General features: G+C 42.1%; 1 protein-coding gene across 1 annotated transcript in view; it reads left to right on the plus strand.

Annotated features, from left to right (window-relative positions):
• Positions 1–13,479, plus strand: part of LOC146856286 (vomeronasal type-2 receptor 26-like) — a 200,764-nt gene that overhangs the window by 121,081 nt on the left and 66,204 nt on the right. Inside the window, exon 3 of the mRNA XM_085651229.1 lies at positions 4,426–4,549. Within this exon, the coding sequence (XP_085507355.1) occupies positions 4,426–4,549 (124 nt within the window). The remainder of the gene's footprint in view (positions 1–4,425; positions 4,550–13,479) is intronic.

Consider the following 13,479-nt stretch of genomic DNA (forward strand, 5'->3'; position numbering starts at 1 on the left):
TCACCACGGAAGTCTGCTGCAGGTATTAAAAGTGCATGTTTCAGTCTGCATATCAGAATTTTTTAATGAAATAGAAGAGGATTTGAGAAGTCACTCAAAATGTGCCCTAATTTTTCTTTCTTCAGCACTAATCATACTTTCTATGGCAAAATGAACCCCCTCATTGTGTTCCTTTTTAAATTAAATGTTTTAAGTGTTACCAGTTTATTCCAATCTAGATGGCTTCAGGTGTGCCATACTTTGTCATAAGTAAGACAGTAAGCGCTCTAGTTGTTCTTAAGAACACTCTGGGACATTCTGTCATTGGGCTATACTTGGGCTACATCTGGGCGATATTTGGGCTACATTTGGGCTCTTTTGTCTCTGGTGGGCATCTTGGGAGATTTATTTGTTATGAAGTTTCCTAATTTCCTCATTTACCCCAGTCTCCTCAGTAGGAAATACTTTCAGTTTTTTATTTTTGTTCCATCAAGAAGGCATTCAGATGTGTCACACATTGGCCATACATTCTGAATGTTAGCAGTCTAGTTGCTCATTAGATCACTGTAGTAAAGCTACTGCTCACCAGGGAAGTCTGCTGCTGGTATTCAAAGTGCATGTTTCAGTCTGCATGTCAGAAGTTTTTTTATGAAATAGAAGAGGATTTGAGAAGTAACTCATAATGTGCCCTAATTTTTCTTTCTTTAGCACTAATCATACTTTCTATGGCAAATGAACCCCCTCATTGTGTTCCTTTTTAAATTAAATGTTTTAAGTGCTACCAGTTTATTCCAATCATGATGGCTTTAGGTGTGCCATACTTTTGTCATAAGTAAGACTGTTAGCGCTCTCGTTGTTCTTTAGAACACTCTAGGACATTCTGTCATTGGGCTATACGTGAGCTACATCTGGATGATATTTGTGATACATTTGGGCTCTTTTGTTTCTAGTGGCCATCTTGGGAGACTTTTTTGTTATGAAGTGTCCTAATTTCCTCATTTACTGCAGTCTCCTCAGTAGGAAATACTTTCAGTTTTTTACTTTGATTCTGTCAAGAAAGCATTCAGATATATCACAAATTTGCCATAAATTCAGAATGTTAGCACTCTAGTTGCTTATAAGATCACTGTAGTAAAGCTACTACTCACCAGGTAAGTCTGCTGCTGTTATTCAAAGTGCATGTTTCAGTCTGCATATCAGAATTTTTTAATGAAATAGAAGAGAATTTGAGAAGTCGCTAAAAATGTGGCCTAGTTTTTCTTTCTGCAGCAGTAATCATAATTTCTATGGCAAAATGAACCTCCTCATTCTGTTCCTTTTTGAATTCAATGTTTTAAGAGTTACCACTTTATTCCAATCAAGATGGCTTCAGGTGTGCAATACTTTTGTCATAAGTAAGACTGTTAGTGCTCGAGCTCTGGGAAGCTGCAGTAGAACACAAAGGAATCAACTGACAGTCTCTGCCCTTGTTGGATGTACCTATTTTACTGAGAATGTCAGACTTCATTCTCACATGACTGAGTAAGATAATGTGAATTTACAGAAAATATGCTCTCATTTTAGCTTCTAGATCACCTTCCAAACCTCTGTGGTAAAAGTATGAGGAAATAGTTTTCTCTCAAATATGATTCATGATATCCCAACAGAGTAAAATTACCTTAGAACACATCACAATAACTAAAATTAGTATGGTACCATCAACAAAGGATTTATAATGTAACTAAAGTCTTATCACCCTTTATACGTTCTCCTTTTGGTGACCATCAAAACCTTCCATTCACTGAAATGCTTTTTAATGAGGTACTATCATGTATGTTGGTCCCAAGATGGCTGCCAACACTTCTTGAATGAAGTGCTGACAGCCAATCAGATCTCACGATGAGATGTGTGGTTAGGCTCCGCCCAGATATATAAATGTATTTTTCATTTAATATGTAAAAAACTTCTGAATGGATTTACACCATTTACAAAAAGGGCTCTTTCTGAAGCAAGAGCTACCTCTCTGCCAAAATTGAGGTAATTCCGTCCAGCAGTTCAGGCTGTAGCTTTGTCTAAAGTTACCCATGGAAATTTACATGGGAAAAACGTGTTTAGGGACCCCCCCTTTTTTCTCAGCCCCCCCTTGACAAATCACCCTGAAACTTTCAAGACAAAAGCTGACCGGAGCAGGCCACTAATTTTGAGAATTTTGCGAAGATTCGTCAAACGACACCAAAGTTATTGGGAAGGCAAAAAATGCTTTTTGAATTGAAACGAGGTCCTAACTATAACTACCTACTGGCGACTGCCAGTAGCTAATGTATCTATATATATATACACATATACATATAAATGTGTATGTATATATATGCATATATATATACATATATATATATATATATATATATATATATATATACATATATATCTACGATATGCATCATATATATCTACGATATATGTACGATATATTTCATATATCATATCATAGATTATATATGAGATTATTGGTGCCGGATTGTAGCGGTACTATACGAAGTGTTGGCACGCTCGTTGCCTTCTACATCAGAGATCTGCCTTCTGGGTCTGTTTCCACGACCTAAAGCTTAAGGTCAAATCTTACTTCCAGGGTCCCTTACGTCTTATATATATATTATATATATCATATTTCATATATGTACGTCATACATATATCTTTCAATATGCCAGCTCTCTGGCCACCGAGTCCAGTCAATTGAGCGTGCATATTGATGGTTCGCAACTGTTATCAAGATGGAGAGTTGATCCCCCTAGATGTTTATCACCACAGGGTTCCTACCCTAGAAATGTTCAAGTATTCTCTGCACTAAATACCCAATTGCTTTTTCTTCTACACATTGCCTTTCTGTACATGCACAGGTTTTTGAATGAAAATGCCAATAAAAAGATATTTCAAACGAAGTACATAATTGCAATGTTTAAGCAACACATATTTATTGTATCACTCTCTTTTTCATGCTATAACTATAATTAAATCAATCTTATATTAGATCCTGAATATCACGTAGGATATAATGGTCATATTTAATATTAACAGTTTCACACATTGAGATCCTTACTAATGGCCTACATTTACACGGATTTGTGGTAAAATGTGCAGTAACCTGATTGCCGCACATTTTGCACCTATCCAGATTTAAAATTATACTATATGTGTGCCTTACTGTGAATGGGGGCTAGTGGAAACTAATGCACCCATGCATTACTGTCACTTTGCTTCAGAACATCTGCGTTGTCACACAGTCAAACCTTTCAACTGTGCTAGCTGTCTCAATTGGCACTGCAAAATGGGGCGATTCTTAGCAATTACAGAAATATGTCCTCATGATTAGCAATGAAGCAGGATGTATTCTGTGCATGCTTGTCAGTGGTAGCATAAGCAGAGATGAAGTCAGGCACGGGACAGGAGACCTCCATGTCTGCTCTCATATTTACAGTGTGAGGATATGGAGACGGGGGGGGCCCAATACCAAAACATATAGCACATTGTGAAAAGAGTACTTGGGGTATGCAGCTGTCCTTGGGAATTGTGTCTGTTCTCCTAAATACCCACAGCTGAAGCTCACAGAGTGGAAGCTAACCTCACAAACAGCGCAAATATTGAGGGCCATATTTATGGCTAAAACCACAAAGCGGAGCACGTCTCCTTGCCTGCTGTGTAAGAAGGATTGTTTTTGTGCAGGAAGAGGCACCTTCCTACGCAAAAACAATCCCATGAGACAATTTCCTCTTCTTATCGTGAGAAAGAGGAATTAACAAGGAGAAATACAGATATTTCTCCTTGTTATGATTCACCTGGGAAGGTGTAGCATTTTGTGGGAACACCCATGCAACAGCCATGTAACCCCTCCATAGGGCAGAGTAATGCAACGCAGCAATTTGACCGGTGTTGCGTTACTCCAGGTTTATCAAGCAACTCAGGGCCATAGAAGTTGGCCTTGCATGGCTTGATAAATTGCATGTTGGGCTTGCGTCGCACATGCACCATGTTGTGGGGTGCAAGAGCGATGCAACCCAACTTATAAATATGCCCCTTAGTATTTTATGAAAAGGACATTTAGTAACATTGTCACTGCTTTGCAACTACATGTGCACTTGTAATGCATTAATACATTTCCTTGGAAATTAGAAGGAGGGGACAACTCTTCCATGCTGTCCCCACTTTTTCTTACAGAACGCAAGAAATTTCAATTTTGTTATGAATGGAAAAGACATTTGTGACTCTGTGGTTATTTTTATACTTTGCAATTTGCCTTTTCACCCTCTCATAGCCTGCCATTCTGTACAAAGCATGCCTTGAGAGAGGGAAAAGCCTCTGATACACTGGGTCTAAAATCACAAAAGCATGGTTTAGTAGTAATGTGATATAGAAATTATGTAGTTGTGACTGAATTTTACTTTTTATTGTACTTATGTTTCACTTGACAGACTCCCATTTCAGTGTGCAATCCAAGCTGCCAGCCAGGATTAAGAAAAGTCGCAAAAGAGGGTGACCAAATCTGTTGCTTTTCCTGCTACGCGTGCCCGGAAGGGGAGATTTCCAATCAAACTGGTAAGGGAATTTTCACTCAAACCAACTATGTAATCCCTGTCTTTTGAAAGCTCCCCAAAAATGACTTACTCAACAGAAAATGTACAGTGACCAACGAGCCTTTATGAATAATACTGAAGCAAATGGATATTGGGCCAAATGCATTATTTAAATATACTATTGAGAATTACTTAGAGAATCGTTTTTATCATTTGCATGTTTTAGATCAGTGGTCCTTAACCTTTTGACTTCTGTGGATTCCGACTGAATCATTACTGGAATATGAGGAACCAACTGAATCATTATTAGAATACAGGAACACCCACTGAGTAATTACTGGAAGCCAGTGACCCCTGCCAAAGCATTTTTGATCATTTGAACAGCAAAATGGTACATAAAAACAGAAACACGCTTACAGCAAGCAAATATAAAAATAATGAAATATTTTATTTAATTTACAAATATTTAAAAAATGTAAAATTGAATGGGAAGTTTGGAGCTTTTCTAAAAACAAGTGAAGCCACTCATCATCCATGCTCCATTTAGTTTGAAGCACTTGCACTGCTCCCATGAATCATCTTAGGATGTTATCTTAATTTTTAGATTCCAATTTTAAATTCCTTTACAATTATAGAATATTCCAAAATATTCAATTGTTTATTTTGCTTCTTTATTTCTTTACACGTTATCAATTGATCTGTTAATATTATTTAATTTTCTAAGCAGCCGTGGACCCCCTGAGTAGAGTTTGCAGACCCCAAGGGCTCCCCAGATCACAGGTTAGGACTCACTGCTTTTGATCATATACCCATTGTAAGAAATCGCTTTTAATGTTTGAGGGGGGTAAACCCTTCCCAAGCAATAACCACAGTATTCGTCAGGGTGAACCACTAAAGTTATAAGATTAAGCTGTGCTTAACCCTCTGGTAGCGTGTCACAAAAACAGTCAGACTTAATTTAGATGCACTTTGTTAAGTATTTATGCAGCACACAACAGTAATAAAGTGAAAATACAACACAAGAAAAATTGCACACCAATTTAGAAAAATAAAGTACAATTTAATGAATAAAATTACACCAAAATGAATTAAAACCAATCAGTAGAACTAGAGTTCTGATTTTTTTACTTTTAAGTGAAACATAGCACCTAAAAGATCAAAGTGTCAAACACTGGCATCTAGTCCCACAAAACCGAGGCAAAGTCAAAAGTAATGCTGACAGCAATGGAGAGTGGCTAGGCTACACGAGTTGATTGGGCCTGGTCTTGGCTTACCTTCGGACTCAGAAGAAATTTCGAAGAAAATGTCATCAGAAAGTAAAGTTCAGCAGTGCAACGCATCTGATTGTGTTTGAGGAATAGCTGCCATCGTCAGGCAGGCGCTGGATAAAGTCTCAGTGAACATTTTTACCTTACACCTTTGTCCCTTTTTTGGAAGACGAAAATCTTCAGCATTAGGAAGTTGAAGGATGTAGCCAATGAGGGCTCCATGAGCCTGATAACCCTTTCTGAGAGGTCCCGCTGAAAAGGACTTGCTGCGGCAGAGAAGAACATAGCGGGAGCTACCGATGAAGTCAGGCCAGCCGGCGATACTCCTTGGGAGAATTGGCGAGCAGGTTGGTTACGGTCTTCTGCCGCTTCTCACGCCATTTTCAGGTTTTGACAGGAGTAGCCTCTTTAGTACCACTTCCAATGGTTCTGTACTGCTTGGGAACCACTTGGGGGATCAAGTCTCACTCCAGGCAGAGGAAATGTGCAGGGTTCAAGGTCTACGAAGCTTGTGTTGTCCTTGTAGTGCACACTGGAGGCTAGCCAGCTAACCCTTGGAGTCACTCTGGTAGTTTTGGGATCAAGCAGCTAGGCAGGACTTAAGCAGCAGGGCAGTCCTCGGAGGGTACAAGGCAAGCTTCAAGTTACAAGGTAGTCCTCTGGTAGCAGCAGGACAGTCCTCTGATGTATAAAGCAGGCCTTAATCAGCAGGGCAGTCCTCTGAATATAAGGCAATCCTTCTTGTGGTCTTCTGCAGGTCCAGGAGCATACTGAGGAGTTTGGTCTGATGGTCCAATATTTATACCTTGTGCCAGCCGTTGAAGTTGGGGAAACCTCTAGGCTACCACCACACCTGGTCCTCAAACTTTCCTTCCTTCCCCTGCCCAGGCTCCAAGTGGTCTATGGTAACAGTAGGCTGGTGACAGACCTTTGAAATATATGTGAGGCAGGGAACAGCTGTCTCACCCACCCTGCAACTCACCCATCCTAGCAGGATTGCCCATCCTGCCATCATATCTAGTCCCCCATTGTCTCACTATCTGGGCAGAATAGATAGCCATGGGATCCAAGACACATGTTGCCTGCACCAAAAACTAAGGTCAAGAAAATGCCAACTTTCTAAAAGTGGCATTGCTAGAATTGTGACATAAAATCAGATTTTACCATTAAAGAGGATTTTAGATTACAATTATTTTGAGACGAAACATGACATTTCTACTTGTTTACAATCAACTGTTAGCACGTATTAAATGTAATATGGATACCCAATGTTATCATGTGTAAGATGGAGGCATCACGGTAGTGAAAAACTAATTTGGTCGTTTTTCACTAACAGGACTGGTAAATCTTAAAACTACATGCACTACCTTTAAAATATAATCCACTCTGCCCTATAGGCTGTTTTGGGCCACCCTTAGTTGTGACTTACATGCATTAAAAAGGAAGATTTATGCAGGACAATAGGTTTATTTTGCCAGGTCGAATTGGCAGTTTAAAACTGCACACAGGCTGCAATGGCAGGCCTGAGACATATTTTAAAGGGCTACCTAAGTGAGTGGCACAATACGTGTTGCAGACCTGCTAGAAGCATTTCGTTTACAGGTCCTGGTTACCTGTGGTCCCACTTTACCAGTGACTTATAAGTAAATTAATTGTGCCAATTGAGTGTGAGCTGATTTTACCATATTTAAAGTAAGGATCACAAGCACTTTAGCACTAGTTTGGAGTGGTAAAGTGCACAGAGTCCTAATGCCAACAAAAACAAAACCCAGACAACAATGAGGGGGAAGGCAAAAGATTTGGGAAAGACCAAACCAAGGATGTCATGTCTAGTCAGGTCTAACACCCCTCATTCAATGCAGCGTGTGTTGTTATACTTGTTTTTTTAATTCAACGTGTATCGAGGGGTTGTTTAAACCAAGGTGGTGTTGTGCTTTGGTCTGCCTTTACTATTCCCCTGTAGCACCGGGTCCGTCTAAATGGAGGGTGCCAGCATGCAAGTCAACTCTGCCTATGAAGAACGAAGCTGGCAGTCGACCCCATTGGTGGTGCGTAGTGGCCACCTCCATCCACCACACCCCTACCCGCCAGCTCCGCACTGCCAGCCTCGCACTCGCCACCGTCCCCCGCATCCAACGAACCACCTCCGGCGGCAGATCCTTCTCCTACCTCGCCGCCAAGACCTGGAACACCCTACCTACCCATCTACGTCAGACTGAAGACCTACTCGCCTTCAGAAAACGCCTCAAGACCTGTAGCAGCAGCGGTGCCCCCCCCCCCTCCCCCTCAGCACCTTGAGACCCTCACGGGTATGTAGAGCACTTTACAAATCCCTTGATTGATTGATTGATTGATTGATTGATTGTGTAATGTGAGGGACTGTGCTATTAAAAGGATGCTATTGACAGCAGTACAATACTGTCAAATGCACACAGAGATCCCTCACTTTTCTTAGTCTGTGCAATTGAGCTTAAGATATCTGCATTCTGTTCTTTAGATAATATTACAACATTGGAATGTTGGAAGCTCCATTGAAAACAATGGAGTAGCTCCGGGCTTATAATGGCTGGTATAAGCCCGGAGCTTCAACATTCCAATGATTCTTTGTGGCTGTGAACAAAGGCTTCAGGGAGCCTGAGGGGATTTCAATCCCCTCGCGCTCCCTGAAGCCTTTGTTTAATTCTTTAGAACATTCTGCCCTCTAATGGCAGAACGTTCTAATAGCCTTATAGCCCTAATAGCAGGGCTATACCGGCTATTTAAGTCCCGCTACCATTTTCCAAGTGTGCTTCCGAACACTACTCTTAGCTTTCAGAAAATAACTCAAGACACATCTATTCAAACAAGTCTGGTAACAGTACCTTTCTCTCTACTATCCTGTTATTAACGATAATCATAACTACAACATGGCTGTAGTTACATCTTGTGAACTGTTCTGTCTCCCACTTATACCAGAGAGAAAAAAATAAAGAAATCTGTGAATTTTATATTCTCATATGATAATATATAAGTGTATAGTTTTACATTGGTAAATCGATAGCAAAAAATGCACTTGCCAATTTGCTTTTTTACCTAAAGTAAATATTTTTTATGTAGAAGAACTCCTTTCTCTCAATTTTCACCAATTTAGGGGGGTTCCTTTCCCCTTTCCACCCTAGAAATGTATTCAATTCTTCCCTTCACAGGAGTACATTTCCAACCTTTTTCTAGATAGGAAGAGCTCGGTCATGAGTATGTGAATACCCAGAAACGTGTATTTGTGGGTTCTGACAAACTGAGGACATGCCAACCATGTAACACCCACATGGCACCCACCCATTCCCCACATGTGCTTGTAGATTTGCAGCCACAGAAATGCTTATTAAAGTAAATTGATTTACAAGTACAAAACCAACTTTTTGAAATTAGAAAAGTGGTTTTGCACATGTAAAAAAGGCTTACACAAGCCATAAATTTTAACAATGGGCGCTTAGATTTTTTTGAGTCTGTGGCTTTAGGAAATGGCGAGGCATCCAGTCCTGTGTCATAAGTTTAAAATTACACCTGGTTGCAGGTACCTTAAAACTTTTTTAAGGACTAAGTAAAAGCTACCATTTCCATTCCTTTGTAGCATCTGGGAAAAAACAGACTGACAATGATGCTATTCCATCCATGAGAGAACTGCATAAAGTCTCAGGAGAAAAGCAAGTGTTCCTGCAAGTTGCCATCTCAGCAGCCTCTACTGCTGCAGTGGAAGAGGAAATTGTTGGCTCCATTCAAATGTCACCTCACAGAACACCTTACCGCCAGACAGGAGTTTCCCTGTGGATCTACAAGTCCCCTGGCACCTACTAAAAAGCATTGGATACTGACTGGCCTCCAAACCTCTCTCGGCCTGTTGGGATCACTGTGCCTCCTCTGTTACAGGCCTCCTGTTACCTTCTTGGCCTGCCCTATTATTTGTACATGTAGTAGACTAGGCATCAGTCCAATTAGAGAGGAGCTGCCGCCAAAACCAGAACCAATTTTGAGGGACCACAGGGGAGACATTGCCCATTTCCCTGGCCACACCTCTAAAGTAGGCAGAGGAGCTCTGCAGAGGGGTAGGAAGGTTCTGCCATTATGATTTTAGGTAGAGTGGCGCTGTGAGAATGTTTACAGTGGGGCACACAGAAACTGCTGCACAAGTAGGAAAGGGTTACGCCTGAAAACATTTTCATAATTAGTTAGGGACGGGTTTAGAGTCAGCCCCCCTTACCCCCTCCCCCACAGGCTAGTGCCAGGCATAAATGTGACATCCCTGGACACCCTCTTCTGAACCCTGCTGGACTTTTGGAAGAGAGAAGAAGGACTGCACCTGCTGTTGAGAACTAGGAGAACCGTAAGGGTTAAACCTGCTTCCACTTGTACCCGGGGCAAAGAAGTGGTCTCCAGGTGTCAGCTGGCTGACCTCCTATTACGCTAAGGGGACATAAAAACTGCAAGAATCCCACTCTCCTGAAAGACCCCAACTGACCAGTTTCAACTGGGCCTGCCATGGACCCTGCTGAAGGCTTATGTTGGAGTGAGTCCTGCCTTCCGAGCACTGTTCCTGAGGTCCTCGAACCCTTGGCTGGCAACAGAGTGTACTCTTCCTGTCCATACCTAAAACTTGAGATTTAAAAACCCTTTGCTAAATCGTGGCTTGGAGAACTGTAGAGGGACTGGGACCAATCTGCCAGATGACCCACCGAGCGTGCATCGACTGTGGGTTTGACTTTGCCGCAGCTCCTGATACATTCTTCTCCGCAGCAGCAAATCTTTTTCTGTTGGACTGATGCCAGCCGGCATCTGATGACGTCAAACCCTCCTTGGCTACAGCCAGTAGCTTTGGCCTCTTGATTAAATCCTTCTTCCAGGAAAGAATCCAAGTCTGAAAGTAGAAAGCTTTACTGGGCCATATGCCAAGCAGCATCCTATCAACGTAGTCAACTTCCTGGATGAGAAATCCAGACTTTTCCCTCCTTTGTTACCGGTTTCCCTGAGACCTTCTCCTTCCTCAGCCCATGCTTGACAAGTCTGTCTTCAGATCCAGCCTACAGACTTGCCCCACTGAAGGCTTTCTCTTCTCTGAAATCTTCTAAATGTGAGGGTAACTCTGACCTGGACAAATCTGACCAGTGGATTAAACCATCACGGTTGGCATTAAACCTAGCACTTGTCCTAGTCTAGCAATTGCCTGCGGTTGGCACTGTGGGCTTTTTAGAGATATTTGTATTCAAAAATTTAAAAAAATCATATCCCCAGTTCCCCTTATAGGATTTTTGTCATTTTGGTGTCATTTTGTTCATTAACTTATTTTCAATGTTTTATACATTTGATTTTTTGTGCTATATTTTCTACTTTTAACTGTTGTGGTACTTCTTAATTACTGAAATCTTTACTGGACCTAACTGGAATATATTATTACTTGTGGTGAACTACTATCAACCCCAACTAATGATCCACTTGCTCGCATCGTGCCAGAAGAGTCAACGGTTGAGCAGACACAGAGACACAGGGTGGGTACTGCTGAAACTTCCTAGTCCTCACGGATGGCCCTTGCCCTAGAAGTGAAGCCCCGGTGATAAAAATCATGGCCTCGATACTTGCTGCCTGCCCTAGGATCCGCTTGTCCTGCCAAAAACACTGCTATTGAGGGGGGCGGAAGGATCTACATTGTGGTGGTGGCAGGGCCTTGGAATCCTGTGGCCCCTACCGGCCCAGATAGGGGCTTGCAGTGGTCTGCCTGACACTCCCAGCAGCTGCCCAATGATCTCCACATGTATAGAATGAAATTAAAGGTATTTAATTCTAATTTAATAAATATTAATGTTAGGTTAGTTTGTAGATTCAAACAGGGTTAAAATCGTTTATATTTCAATTATAAATGTGTTTTATTTTTACTTTTAACATTAAAACCTATTTATTTATTTTAACTATTTTAAATCATTTAGTTTAATTTAATGTTATTTCCGAAGTTTTTTGTTTAAGCCCCTACCTCCATTATTTTCTTTGAGAGGGTGTTGTAGTGCCAGTGGTTGGCCATGTGTGGTGCTGTATTAGCCAATGTTTCTTTTTAGGTCGAGCCTACCATCGCGCATGCGCTGATCTGTGAGGTTCTTGTGTTTACTCTGTGTTGGTCTGACTCCTCCCACACATAGGATTGGCTTTTGCATGTGTCTTTCAATAATGAAAGCACTCAAATGGTTAAAGGCGGGTGCATGTCCCAACTCTTTTATATTGTTTACTCCCACAGCGTTTTGCTCTCGGAAGCAAGCAGCGGCACACAGGGTGGCAGCTGCATTCCTCGTGGATCAGGTTACTATTTAAACACAACGCGCCGTGCTTTTGCTTTCGCTGCGAGTGGTAATGCTCTTTCCAGCCAGACATACAAGTGTGGGCGGGGCAGCGGGTGATAGAAGATTGAGTTGTTTACCAATCCAGTCCCTCTTCATTGGCGCAGAGCGGGATGTGCCTTCTGCCTGCCGAGGGCCACTTATGGCACTGCCGTGCACCTGGTAAACAAGCCAGCTGTCACAGGTACTGGTTTGATGCTCGCCCTGCGCAGGAGCTCACGGCGGCTCACATGGCAGCGGATCCGGAGTGACCGCAGACACTCCCCTGGTTTCTTTTGGCCGCCTCGGACTGGCCCTCTGAGCTGCTGGTTTATTTACAGGGTGGTTCAGTGACTGCACTGCCACAGATGCCATGCGTTCAACGCTGTGGCAGTCCAGACCTCAGCTCTCCCAGCTCTGCCAATTAGGTCGTGAGTTTCCCGGGAGGTTACACCTTCCCACACACATGAGGCAGCTAGACCTGCAAAACGACTGTCATTCTGCAAAGCGCCTCTCACTTCTGCTCCTAAAGCAAGAAAAACAAGAAAGTAACTATGTGTTCTTTTGTGTTGGCCTGTTTTATTGCGCACGTAGCACAAAGATGTGAAGAGTGCACGTGCGTCTGTCTTTCAAACACTCTGGGCGACACTAAGGGCACCATGTCCCACCCCCTCAACTTGTCCTATAGAGGGTCCCGGGCGCTCCCAGGGGTGCCAGCAGCTCTTTACAACCAACATGATGATACAAATTTGGAGGGGAAGGGAGGTGCCAGGGGGCACGGTCGTCCTTCTGCCTGGCTCCTGCCCTCGGCCTTGTGAGAGGCACTGTGAGATGTCCCTTGCAGTTTGCTCCCCTCTGTGCTCCACTTTGCGTTTTACCTGTCTATCTCTTCCCCCACCTGTGAAGGTGTTGCTTTCCCTTCATCCTCATAAAAAAAATCGATCAAACATTAATCGGTAACTACAAAGAAAGGAAGCAGAAGCATCGGGGGTGCTGTGCCAGCATGGCTAAAACTTCGACAAAGCGAATAAGTCCCAAAGGCGAGACTTATTGGCTTTGCCAATGCTTGTTTGATAGTAGAAACTTACACTAGTTAATTTGAATCAATCCACTTTTTCAGGTCATGGAGATGTCTAAGACTACACTTTTGAGTAACTTTACGTGTAGATTTTTTGAACACCCAAAAGTAGTAAAGTTACTCAAAACTGTAAGAGTAAAGTACACATGTAAATTACTCACAAGTGTAAGTTACCTTTGTGAATAGCCCTGAAAAGTTTGTAAATTTGACATTTGTGTCCTTGATATGTTTTTTGCCAATACTTTTGCTGCCGATTTTTCGTTATATATCC

The sequence above is a fragment of the Triturus cristatus genome, chromosome 4_1 (assembly GCF_964204655.1).
Source record: "Triturus cristatus chromosome 4_1, aTriCri1.1, whole genome shotgun sequence".
Classification (NCBI taxonomy): Eukaryota; Metazoa; Chordata; class Amphibia; order Caudata; family Salamandridae; genus Triturus; species Triturus cristatus.